Raw genomic sequence first — 13953 nt, forward strand, 5'->3', positions numbered from 1 at the left:
CAGTAATTTCATTAGGTAAAACAGTGTACGAATAACTACTGTATCTTTCGGCCTCTGAGGGTTTCTTATTTGTCATGTTTCATGGAAACTCCTGTCAATGATCTGGATTATCAGAGTACAGTGGGCAGGGAGGGGTCTTATGTTAAGCATGCAGCCACAATTAAATGACTGGGCTTTTTAAAAATCAATGATAAATTCCAGAGGCTGTAACTAGGTGTTTATTTTGTTAGAGAACAGGGTTCTACTGGATAACCTGTATATACAGGCACATGTCCAGGCTCTACTTCTTTTGGCTGTATTGAAAAATGTACCTTAACCCCACTAATTTACATTAATTATACAGAACGAATAAAAAAATACAATATGCACTACAATATGTACAGTAGAAAAATAAGAACAGTAGAGATAGAGTGACAGCTATTCAGTGTTGATGGATAGAAATGAGCAGAGAATGCATGGACTGGATATTTTAGAGAAAAAAATAATATAATTATTATAATAATTAATCAAAATAATTAACATAAAAAAATCAGCCTTACCCCACAGCCTTCCTGTGGGGTAATAGAGAGTTTGAATAGTTTAAGCCCACTTTTAGATTGCTACCTTAAAGAGAGGGCAGCAATTAATAATAACATATGGTAGTGTGCCATCTCTAGTTTACACCAATCAGCCATTACATTAGCACCACCTGCGTAATTTTGGGCCCCCCTTGTGCCGCCACAGTAGATCTTACTAGATCTTACTATATCTAGTACCAATGCGTTAGCAGCAGTAGCAGCAGTTGTGATCCACTGCTTGTCCATTCTTGATCCACTTCTAGTTAGGTACTGACCACTGCATAACAGAAAAACCCCACAAAACCTGCCTGATGTTTTGGAGATGTTCTGACCAGGCGTCTAGCCGTCACAGTTTGGCCCTCGGTCAAAGTGGCTCACATTCTTATGCATGCCCCTTTTCCTGCTTTTACCACATTACCCTCAAGAACTGACTGTTCCCTTGCTGCCTACTATATCCACCCATGGACAGATGCCACTGTAGATGAAGATCATCAATGATTTTCACTTCAGCTGGTACTAATGTTATGGCTGGTCAGGGTATATTGGCAGTTCATTCCTTGTGTCTGCATTTCCTACCGCTTTCTGGTCTGGAGGTGCTCTGGAGGGACTGACATGAAACATTTTGCTCATGTCTTCTGAGTTCCTCTGCTGGGCCACATCACACAACTTGGCTGTGATGTCGATGCGTCTGCAAATGTCCATATCCACCTTCATGGCTTTTTCTTGGATTTTGGAGTCCAGATCTGACATTTGCTGCTTGGTACAACAAAAACAAAAAAACAACTTATGATTAATCAGATGCAGATATAATCCACTTATTATTCAGTTGCTTCAACAGTATCACGTTCAGAGAAACATTAATATCAAGTTCTGATGTGGAGCAACACTGTAATAGAGGAAAATGAAGATAGTCTTAGTTCCTAGTCGAAGAACACCTTATTTTACACCTTACTGCCAGTCAACAGTGTGTGATATACTTCCCCAGAGCTCCACTTGAGGATAGTGTGGGAGTCAGCCAGCCCTACAGCTTAAAATATGTGTTCGGTCAGGTTCAGACATCATTTCCCAAATAGGCGCCAGGCTTGGGTCGGGTTCAAATTTCACATTAAGGTTCTCACAGCTTGTCTCCTACTTTTAACTTCTATTTCGCCCTGCATTTCCACTGCTGTAGGATTTCTCTACACTATTCATCCCTAGTGCTTTAGGATTACACATGTTAAGGATAACATTGTGCTTTATCAGCAGCATCGGTAGCGTGAAAACAGTGGAATACATGAAGGGTTATTAAGGCTAAAGACGTTTGTGATGTTTGACAGCATTGCTGAAAGCATAAAATGGGGCTTGGTTTGGGTCAGGTCTGGGTTGAGGTTGGGGTTGGCTCTGTCAGGCTGGCCTTGGACCAAAGATTCTCAGGCTGTATTTAGGTTTAGAACAAATGTTTTTTTTTAAGTCTGGTGAGAACAAACATGCCAAGAAATGAACAGCTCAGTAGTAATCAAGTATTCTTACAACTCCAACTAGTGGGACATTCAAGTGCATGTTTGCAAAGAACCCAAAAAGAATTTACATTCACTAAAGTCTCAGCTAGAACTGTACAAGGTCAATAGAGTACAGTTAACTGTTAGTTATCACCTGTGAATTGCCAAATACATATGAGTGCCCCCACATGGAAATCTAAAATATGGCCTTACACTCACATATATTATAAAGGGCAGAGTTAAAATTATAAAATATATATATACATTTCTATTGTGTATATATATGTAATCATGTGTATCATATACTGGACACTGGATCTGGATTTCTTTTATTATCATTATTATTTTATTAACATTGAAAGTTATGTTTTTTTCCTTCTTCTGACATTATGAAGATATGTTTTTGCATGATAAATATTTTTAATATGTGTTAAACACGTTTTTTTTTTTTTTTTTTACATTTATTTACGTTTAAGTTATTTTTTTCCCTTCTCTTGTAAAGCTGACATTTTGAAGATACAAGTTTTTATTCCAATATAAATAATAATGATGGCAAAACTATTTTGCACGTTGCACTGGATTCATCCAAGTTTTTTTCCAGGGTTCTAGCTAACACTGCAATTGTTTAATCATATACATCAGAGTTATACTAGATACTTTAGTCACGGTTCCTCATTCAGTGGACAAGTTTAAGAGAAACCAGTTTGAAGTATTGATATGTTCACCACATTCAAGGCTTACATATCTTAACATTCATGTCTTTAAAGATTAGCTCTTGATGCATTTTATTTTAATAATGATGATGCTTTCTGTTTGAGTTCACCAGTTCAGCCTGTATTGCTGTAATAAAGGCAGCTATTTGATACTATCAATTGTGCAGTCTTGGTAAGGAGTGCTATAAGAACCATTAAGAACTAAGCCATTTGTCTCATTTTGGAGGAGCGTGATCATTATAACAGCTGTAAAGCATTATGAGTACTTTATTAGCAGGACAATACATAATTAGAATGTATTACACCAGCCAGCTGATGGCCAGGCCCCACTGCTAAAAAGAGGCAATTAAGAGAATTGACAGCAAATGGCATAATGATACAATGCAGCACATCATATTAAATTACTGTCTTACCCCAAGCTTTCATTCTGTCATAGGCTCAAAGCTTTTAAAAATATATGTCCATAATTATACAGCAGTGAGAGCAGATGGTACAGCTCAGAACCTAGGAGCAGGTGCTCTGGAGTAAAGAGTGGGAATGAAGGGCTAGAACTGTGGTTCTGTGGTTATTCACGACAGTATTGTGAACATACGCATTCTAGGTCATAAAATATGGACCAGCCATGGCAGTAGTTTATGGCCATGGCAGTGTGAGGAGCCATGTCCATAGAACATAAGAGAACAATGAGCATCTGTGTGGGGCAAGAGGACAGACTGATCTACTGCTTGTTTTCTTTATCTTATTGTGGTCGTTTAGCAAGGCAGCTGCCAAAGGAATTTGCTTAAAGGTTCTGATTCATTTGTTTAAGACAGTGCTAATTGACTGCAATTAAGATAAGAGTAATTTTCTCTGTGTGCCAGACAAGTTCTCCTCTGTGCATACTTTCCGTCTGTGGCTAATTCAGGACAAAGTATAAAATAGCTCTATGTTGAATATTCAAATGATACAAATATCAGTTAGCCTAAGCGGAAACTGTGACCACTAACTTATTAAACATCGCTAAGAGAGAATTTGCCATAATGCGAATGAAGAATCCTCACGTCAGTCATAAGACTCTTGAAGACAACCAGTTCTGTCTTAAGGCGCTCCACTTTCTCAGTTAGCTCTCCTTGTATGGCCGCCGACTCCTGGGCGCTCTGTTGGAAAAGTACAAGCAAGGTAAAGAGCAGAAGAAAACTGTGAGAAGAAAGCTCAATAAATATAAAATAAATGATGACGACTTATATATGTATATATGTGACTTTATAAGCCACTATAAATGGCTTATAAATGTACTTTATACAATTGTGTCCAACATTTCTACATGAATAAAAACAATTCTGTAAAACTATTTACTGCTTTTATTTTTTGCATATTTGTCACACTAAATGGTGTTAGATGGTTTTCAGATACTTTTTTAATGATAATTTAATTTATTGTAGAAAATTTAAACCATAATCTAGGGGTGGGCGATAGGGTAAAAAATACACAATAATTATCAGGATACACGTGATCAAAGTGTCAGATTTTTAAAAACAACTTCGTAAATACTTTCCCATACTGTCATACAGTGATTAATATTCAAAATGTGCTGCAGATCATCTAATTAAACCAGACTAACCACACTGTTTGTAATGAAACATGCAGCTGGTCAGTGTTCTTTAAGCACTAACAATATCTGATACGGTTTGAAAAGCATATTGGGTATCACGATAACACAACTGATAACAATCGTCACATTTTCCATCACCCTACAATGAACATCTGTATTACACATGAAAAAGTAAACCTAACAACTTGCTGGGCAACCTTTAGCAGAAACAACTGCAACCAAACACTACATATCATTGGAGATCCGTCTTTTATGTCAGTGTGCAGTGCAGTGTTTAGTCCCATTTTCTTTGCAGAATTATTTAATTCAGCCACAATAGGTGGCTTATGAACATGGGATTCCTGTTTTAGACTCTGCAATAGCCCCCTCAAAGGAGTTCAAGTCAGGACTCCAAAACCTTAATTTTGTTTCTTTAGAGTCATTACAGAGTGAATTTGCTCTTGGGCTTCGGACTGTCATCTTGCTACATAGCAAAAGCTAATTACAGCAAGCCGCCTATGCCCTAAGGCACACCATCTCACTGCTCTCACTACTCTACTCTATAGTAACGTTGTCCAGCACCAACTTTTCCAATGTCTGAAAAAGTATTAGACTGACAAAGGGGCACTAATATTTTTTTTGGTTTTAGGTAATGTTTTGCTTTTATAAATAAAAATATATAAAATAAAAAAAAACTGTATTTTGAGTTTACTCAGGTTGCCTTTAATATAACATTTTCATCTGAAGACCAAAATGATGAAGTGTGTGACAAATATGCAAAAGCAGAAGAAATGGGGGTAAATAGTCTATTATATATTGCATCGACACAATCCAGTCAATCTCACTTACATTTGGTAGCAACTGTGTTGATGTAATGCAGTGAATTAATGTGTAAATTGTGTAAAATTCACATTTCTTTTTTTTTAAATAATATAAAAAGAAGTATAAATAATAATAATGGTATGTGATGATGTATCAAATGTTTGGAGGTACTTATTTTTTGTATGAGATTGTAATGCAATCATGTATGTTTGTATTACTTTCTGTTTAACATATTAAGACTAGCCAGGCTATTTCCAGAAAAAAAGAATATATTAAATAACACAATAAATAATATAAGAATATCACACGTAGATACTGGTGCCAATATTTTTGTAATGTCATTTCTGTTGGAAATGTACTTGTGTACTGCAGTTTCAAACAAAATGAAAAGTCAAAACATTAAACAAGAAAAATGACAAATGCTCTTAACAGCAATTAAGGCACTATAAATACCACCAAGCTTCCCTAAATACAACAAAAGCATTGGTAAGCAGCTGTTAAGCAAACATTAAAACGTTCAAAATAGGACAAGTGTCTTCAGACGTTTGATGGTTAATAGTTTGTCAAGCCATCAGAGTAAATATAGCTTTAATAACAATACAGGTCTCCAGCATCAGCACGTCCACCGGATATCTGGTGTTTAACAACATCGCTCTAGTCAAATACGAAAAGATTCAATTAGCAAGCCAATTAAAAGCCATTTATTGAACCCAGATGCCAGTATTAAACCTGGACAACCAAGAGCATAAGACTGAAATGCTGAAAGCTGCAGCGGTGTCGAGCTCTCACTTCTTGTAAGGTCTCCACCATGGACTCCATTTGTTGGCGCTTGGACAACTCCTCCTCCCATCTGGAACACAGAACACACACACACACACACACACACACACATCTGGTTAATACATCTTCCGTTCATACAAGTAACACATGGAAAAACATCAAGTGATTTACATCAAGTGATTTATTCAAGTGGCTGCAAATGACTACGGTGTGTTGCAAGAACACAATTCTTGCCAAAATAAGTAAACTGAAAGACAACAGTTGTGTTGACGTAACATATTTCAGCCATGTGCACACGCTGGACACATCGGAATCATCTGAAGTTTAAAGTGTAGATTTAATTAGGATGGTGTGATGTCACAGAGATGTACCAGTAAAGGCAAAAACACCCAGTACAGAAATGAACATAGGTAAAGTTAACTGCAATAAAGCCGAATCCAAAATACACTAAATTATCTGAATATATGAGCTCATCCATCCTTTATTTGAAGCATTCTAAGCAGAGATAGAGAACAGGACCAGTCACGCTACCAAATGCTAGAGATCAAATTGGCCCTAACTCCTTGTCCTTAACGCTTCTTAAAAGTTCTGCCATGCTTCCTTACGATTGCTATGGTGATGGTAGAGGGTAACAGAGTATGCAAGCCAAGCCTTAAAAGTGAGACATCTGATGCAGTTCCACTGAGGAAGTTCATTGAGCTGCTCTTCTTTGTTTAGTGTTGTCATGCTGGGTGTCATGCAGCAGATGCTGGGTCTTAGCCCCATGGTTTGTTGCTTGGTGATTTCACGTTGGGTAGTTGGTGGACAGTTTTACTTACATTTTGTTGACCACAGTGTTTCCCAATGATCTAAAATATTACATTTACATAATATTTAATATGCAGTAATAAATGTTGTATTCAAATTTAACTAAATATATTGTCAAGTTTATTAGATTCAGCAAATAAAATATTTTACTACATAATGGTACATAATGTAGTACATATGTACATTTTTATTAGTTTTTTCCAACTTATCACTAAGAAAATCAACCAAACATGTTATTTGAACAGAGGTGTACAAATATTTGCATATACATTATATGGACAAAAGTATTCGGACACCTACACAATACACCTACAGGAGCTTTTATGACATCCCATTCTAAACCCACAGGCACCAATATGAAGTTGGTCCCCTTTTGCAGCTCGTTGCAGAGCATTGGAGACTTTTCTGCACTATGTGCTGAGCTCAGCACTCGGCAACCCTGCTCTGTAACTTCACAAGGACCTATGTGGACTTTACGAGTTGCTGCGGTTCTTAAACGCTTCCACTTGTCACTACTCCTACTCACAGTTGATAGTGGAATATCTAGGAGGGGAGAAATATTATCAACTGACCTGCTGCAACTGTGGCATCCTGTTTCATGACCACACTCAAATTTGACCCATTCTTTCACAAGTGTTTGTAAAGGCAGACTGCATGGCTAGGTGCTTAATTTTATAGACCAGAGGCAATGGGACTAAATGAAACTCATGAATTCAATGACTAAGAGATATATCCTAATATTATTGCTTATATAGTGTATATACATTTATATGTAGCTTTTATTTTAATGACATTTTATTATATTTGACTGCTTTTACTGTCTATTTTTCGTGTTTATATTTGTTTAATCTGTTGTTTTGTTGTCACACTTCCAGACTCTTATGCTGATGTCAATACATACAGAAATTAGGACTGTAGAATGTAACCAGATAGATTAGCATTACAGAGGGAAGACTAAAGATACAAGCACAGGTACTTAGATTTCTATTCAAACAGCTGTTAGGGCTGAATCCATTCTCCCTATTAGGAATGTTTTTTTAGCGTGTTGCAGCAGGTTGACAGACGAAGCCCTTCCCCTGACGTGTCTTGTGGTCAGTCTTAACATGAAAGACCCCCTCCTCAGACATCTTTGCCCCAGTCAGTTCTCAACTCCCTGGGATGCCATTCATTCTTCTCATAGTCCAGGGATTACTTAGTGCTACCGTTCGTCTTAAGCAGACAGAGTGCGTTTCAGCACATCCTGTGAAAGTTGGTTTGGAGTCTGTGGAAGCAAATGCTGACTCAGCCGAGCGAGAAGCAGACAAAGCTCATAAAGAGGCCGTTAGAAATGCATTAATATAAAACTCCACTAACAAGGATGGTGTGGGTTATTACATGTCGATTCTATCGGCTTCTGTTAAGCCATTTGCTGCTTTGCTCTCCAGATCCCACTTTGTGATTCATTATATGAGAAGCAAATAATGAGAAAATATTTTGAGATTAGGCAATATTGAAGTATTTGAGCTTCAGAGAGAGGGCATATCTGATCTTCTGGCTGTCTGTCCTGTGTACTTAAATGACCCTAGGAGGGAGAAGAAAATCTCTGAGCTATGCATACTCCCTCACACATGAAGTGGATTATGGGCTGGATCATTTTCCAAGCCAAACGTCAGCTTAGAAAGAGCCATCTACTCTCCAGCATTATTTCTTTGCAAACTAAAGACCTAGACCTTCAGTTTTAGGGCATTCCATGGTTTTCAGATTTAAACCTGGGCTACATGTTCGGAGGCAGGTTTATTAGCTCTGGCTAATTCAATGTATTCATTAGGGTTGCAAAGAGGTGGAAAACTTCCAGTAAATTACGGATAACTTTGCATGGGAACTTTAGCTTGGGAACTTTGGAAATATTCCAAAATGTAAACTTCTCATGGACATTTTTCGGAACTTTGGAAATTTATGGGAATTAAAATTAATAGGAAACAAATAATTTACTTTGGGTATGAACGGGTAATATTGGGAGAAACTAGGGCTAAAGGTGAGAAACTTAAGCATAATCTAGGCTAACATAATTAGATACGATAACAAACAGTTGAATAGAAAAGCTGATCCTCAATCCCAGGCACATGACACATTACACACTGAAGGGCTACTAAAACCACATCCCCTGCATGCACGGTTCATTCCTCCATAACATGTACAGCATATGTCTAGATGATTTCTAGAAACCTGACACACATTTGGACCAAAGGATTACCTAAAGTTTTGAAGAGGTTCATATAATTATTGAGAGTAATAGCATTGAAACATTTATGCAAATTGGTATAGTATTATTTAACTACTTTACTTTTATATCATAACTGTTGAGCAAAAATGATGTATCATCAAAAGCTGCTGTAGCATGTGGGGCAATACTAGTGGGTCACTGGGACAGATGGAAGCACAGAAGTAGCACTGACACAGCCGTGTGTGTGTGTCTGTGCACAGAGATGCCGTAGGTTGGACAGGTCAAATAGCAGTAGGTCAGACAGCAGCAGGACAAACTGAGAATGATGAGGGCTCCAGTGCAGCTGACTAGACAATAGCCCAAGGGCACAAGAAACTGACTCCTTTCACTCCATTTTCAATCACTGGTCCACTCTGCATTGTCCAGGACAGTTGCTCCATACACAATCTAGCAGTTCCCTCTGTCTAGAAGGAATACACAAGGCTCGGGGGCTGGCCTACAAAGCCCAGAAAGGACCAGCCCCTCTGTACTTGATGGCAATGGTCAAGACCTTCGAGCTTCAAGTACAGCTTAGCTTGACCCTTATCCCTCAAAATCCACGGAAGACAAGCGTCCAGGCTTTTTTCTGTCCTGGCACCAAAGTGGTGGAACAAGCTTCCCCTGCTCGCTCGCTCGCTCGCTGTCTTCAAACGCAGACTGAAGACCCTCCTCTTCTGAGAGTACTTGGGCGAATAGTAGTGAGTTTAGTAGTGAGTAAACTTAGAGGTATCTTTGAATTATTAGTCTATTTAAACTAGTTTGAGGTTATTCTTGGGTAAATAGCAAAGCACTTTTGTAAGTCCACCTGGTCAGCTAGCATTCGCTTTTAGGCCTTATATACGTATTCTTACTGAAGTAGCACTTGCTAATGGGTCGGATGTATGTACATTTTGAGGGTGTAAACATTAAGTTAAGACAGTTTTGGGGGGTTGGATTTAAAACAATGCTTGACGTACAGATACAGTTTTCTGTTCTAGGGCACCTAAATATTATACCTTAATATTTCAGAACCAGAACATTCAATTTGCTGGGCTTTAGGTTCCAAAGTAGCCCATCTGTATTGTGACTGCTGATACTTTAGCATCATTATGCATCTATAATGCATTAAACATGGGATTATTGAAGGTCTCTGAGCTGGCAGAGCATTTTCACTCAATGAGAAGTGCGAGTAGAGGGCAGCGATTCCTAATATAGCAAAATATATTGTTACTCCATCTGCTTGATTGCTAGTTAGCGAGCTAAAATGTACATGGCTAACAATACATACCAATACACATTTCTCATGTCATGTCACACAGCTCAATTCAACTAAATTGTCCTAGTGTATCCAACATTGTATAAACCAAACGTTCTTTTAGGGCTGGGCAATATGACGTTATTTTGCTACTGTGATCCACAATATAATAAGACCCACAATGGCAGCACATTTGGAATAAAAGTCACTGTATTAAGTACAGGAGAGTGTTTGAATAGTGTTTTTTAAGAACCTGTTTTAAGAATCTACTGGTGCTTTTTGCATTTTCTGCACTCTTGTGTATTACGCTAAATAATGTGTATTGTGAAAATGTCTGTAAATATCGTAATATGATATTTTTATTTTACCATAATCAGAATCATTTTACATAATCCTCTTCTAAAACAGTACGCTTCCTCAAACGTTCATTGTCCTCTTCACTGCAATCAAGAAGAACTGTAAAAGGGAACGAGAACAAAGCATGGGGAGTGTGAGAAAACACCTCCCTAGAGCAATGGAGATAACCTCACTCTCACGCCCAGCCCTTTTCTTTCTCAGTCTCTCATACCCCTTTTCCTCCTGAACCCTGAAGGCCTGAATATGGGCTCCCACTCCAATTCCTCACTCTTTTAACTGTGTAATGGCCATATTAGTTTCAAAGCGTTTCCTAAATAACTGATAGTACAATAAGTCTGAGGATCAATACCTCAATACTAAGCCTGGGGGTCAGGTGGGTGGGGAGAAGAATCACACCAGACAGGTGACAGGTTTTGAGTTCTGCTTTGAAGATCAGAGGAGATGAGGCAGCGGTACCAAGTTTAGTTTAGTTTGAGGGTTGTGACAATGAAAAGTCTGAATTTCAGGCAAATAGGACTAGAGTTGAGCAATATCGTGATTGTGTAAAATTGTGATCCACAATATGCTTTTAGGAGTATATCGTGGATAACATAAGTGTTTAAAGAACTGCACATTTCATTACAAAGAGTGTAATCAGTCTTAATTAATGGGATGGAGTGAAGCATATTTTGAGTAAAAAATCACAATGCTCAGTATGGGAGAATTTGGATAGCAATTTTTTATTTTTTAATTGTGTGGGTGCATTTTGTTTACATGACAAAATAGTGTGATAAATATTGTATATCATAAATAATGTCTTTAAAAAACGTAATTTTTAAGTACCGTTTTTTTCATATTGCTCAGCTCAGATAGACCATGCAGTGAGCAGTAAGACAGGGCATTATGAATTGGGCTGATTTTTCAAAATATGAAAGGACCCATGTAGCTACATTTTGAACATTTTGAAGAGAGCGGATGGTTTTGTTTTGAATACCAATGAAAAAAAAGGAGTTCAAATGTGAGACAGAAAGAAAGAACTCAGAAATGTACATTAAAGGATGTCAAAACTGTATTTTGCTTGGCATAACTGAATAATGAAAGTTCGGTACATGGAAGTGGCAAACCCTGAACCTCAAACACCTCCTTCAAAAGAAAATCCAGCATAACCAAAACAGAGCTGTGAAAGAGGCCGATTCCAAAACCTCAAAACTGTTACGTAACAGTATTGGCTTTTTATACTCACACCCCCAAATTTACATAAACACAGCCTACTAACAAAGCAATAGTCGAAGCTGGGAAACCAGTAAAACGCGACAGGAGAATACAGTGTTGCTGATACTGGAGAGCAGAACATCACCTCCACACTATGATAGTTCTAGGAATACTGGTTGCTTTCTAAACCAGGCCTCGTGACTGCTGCCTCAGTGCCCGCAGAAGGGGAGCCCATTACGCGACAAAGTGAAAGCCAGAGAGTGCAAACTGGAATCCATGGTAAGCAAAAAGCTGATAACGCTAGCTTTTACCAGCACCCACTTCCTCGAAAACAAACTGGACTGCCTCAGCTGAACCAAGGCCTAGAAGAAGGCCTAGTGCCAGATTAGTCTTAAAGAGTAAGACTTGAGAAAGCCAAACCTGTAAAAGTGAGTGGGGCAAAGCTAAAATCTAACTAGTAGGGATACCGATACCACTTTTTCCTTGTACTGGTTGAGTAACTGCACATTTGAAAAGCTTCAGAGCTATGAAACAATAAAAACTGCCACAATGCAGTAAGCAAGTAGGGAAGCATAATCTTGCTAAGCCTGGCCAAACAGCTTTTTATTTGGTGTTTAAAATTCCCATTTTATTACAAGCACACGTCTCTATGTAAGAAGATACTAAACTTCAGCGTGTAGCCTTAAAACAAGCTGCTTAAACCCAAATAAATGTATGATTAATGGTAATAACTATTTAAGACTGGCTGGTTACTGGTTGTTTAAACGTAAAAAAAAAGTACAGCATCAGTAAGCTTTATGGTATCGGTGGTCTCTATTGCCAGTACCGATACTGTGTGTAAGTGCCAGTATCGCTATTAGTGCAACACTACTAACTAGCTTTAATTTCTTCAGCTTGCTACCGGCATATTGTGCTGAGAGGACGTCACCACTAGGAATAATTAGTGTTTTAGTTTTAGCTGTCATAGTGCCACAAATCTTATCTTTTATTAAAGGCAATAAAACAACTTAAACATTTTTGGCACCTTTAAAACTTGCGTCCAAGATTTGACCAAGGTTACCAATGGAAAAGAACAGAACTTTCTGGTGGGTCTATACTTCTATAACATGACATCTATATTGTCTCAGGCTCAGATGTTATATCTAATATATAACATCTGAGCCTGAGACAATCTTCTTTTTTCAACATAAAGTCTGAGCTAACCTGAGTCAAAACAGTCTGTAACCCCATAGCCTGGATATCAGAATACAAACAATGCTGAATGTTGATGTTTGAACAAAATCCCATAATCTTCCTTTTGAATGTAAGGACGGTTTCCTGTCACCATGCACCAGGGGGGGCACCAATAATATAATGTTTCACTAACGTCCTGCGCATATCATCACTTTGTCCTTTCAAACCAGTCAAGGAGCCCAGTCATGAGCCCAGTTTGTGGTTAAACATAGAATTATGGAAATCATAATAAACCCAGATAAGAGAGCTAGAGGTTAATGTAATCCTGTTAAGATAGCTGTATGATGAGGAACCTGTTATACAATACCCAAACCAGATTATCTCTGAAACATGGTGTGTGAATAAACACTGCAGTAATAAATACTTCACTGAGAGCCTTTAAAGTTTTTCAATGCTTTGTTAAATCATCAATCATCCACCTGGAGGACTGCATCAAACACTGGAGGGATTCACCACAGACAGAGTGCCAATCCATATCTGGGCATCCGGACACACGCTCATTCGCACACACCAGACCAATTCACCTGATCTCCATGTTTTTGGACTGTGGGAGAACATGGACACTTCACCCAGATAGGGACTTGAACCCAAGACCCCAGCGCAAGAGAGGCAACAATGTTAACCATCAAACAACCATGCCCAAAGCTGCAGGGGCTTTGGACACACACACACACTAGTAAACTAGGGGCAGTAAGCATACATACACTCAGAGCAGTGGGTAGCCAATTCCTGTGCCTGCCGGGGCCGGGTATCGAACCCACAACCCTGTCATCAATAGCCCGGAGCCACCACTGCCCTTGATCTGATGGGTAGCTGGGTAGCAATTCAAACTGTTTTGATACTGATACTAATACCAATACTGATCTGGGGTGGAGCTTGGGGGGTGGTTTATAGGGCTGAAGTCCCGGATGTTTTCTAAAACCCCCTGAATCTTTTTCATATAATAAAGTTTTAAAAAGAACTGGGCTG

At 38.4% G+C, this 13953-nt stretch overlaps 1 protein-coding gene across 1 annotated transcript in view; it reads right to left on the reverse strand.

The window, feature by feature from the left end:
• The window catches only part of iffo2a (intermediate filament family orphan 2a), a 31958-nt gene that overhangs the window by 7395 nt on the left and 10610 nt on the right, over positions 1-13953 (reverse strand). Inside the window, exons 2-4 of the mRNA XM_072696594.1 lie at positions 5930-5990; positions 3789-3884; positions 1134-1310 (exon numbers count right to left, since the gene is read on the reverse strand). Of these exons, the coding sequence (XP_072552695.1) occupies positions 1134-1310; positions 3789-3884; positions 5930-5990 (334 nt within the window). The remainder of the gene's footprint in view (positions 1-1133; positions 1311-3788; positions 3885-5929; positions 5991-13953) is intronic.

This window comes from Salminus brasiliensis, chromosome 14 (assembly GCF_030463535.1).
Source record: "Salminus brasiliensis chromosome 14, fSalBra1.hap2, whole genome shotgun sequence".
In the NCBI taxonomy this organism is placed as follows: domain Eukaryota; kingdom Metazoa; phylum Chordata; class Actinopteri; order Characiformes; family Bryconidae; genus Salminus; species Salminus brasiliensis.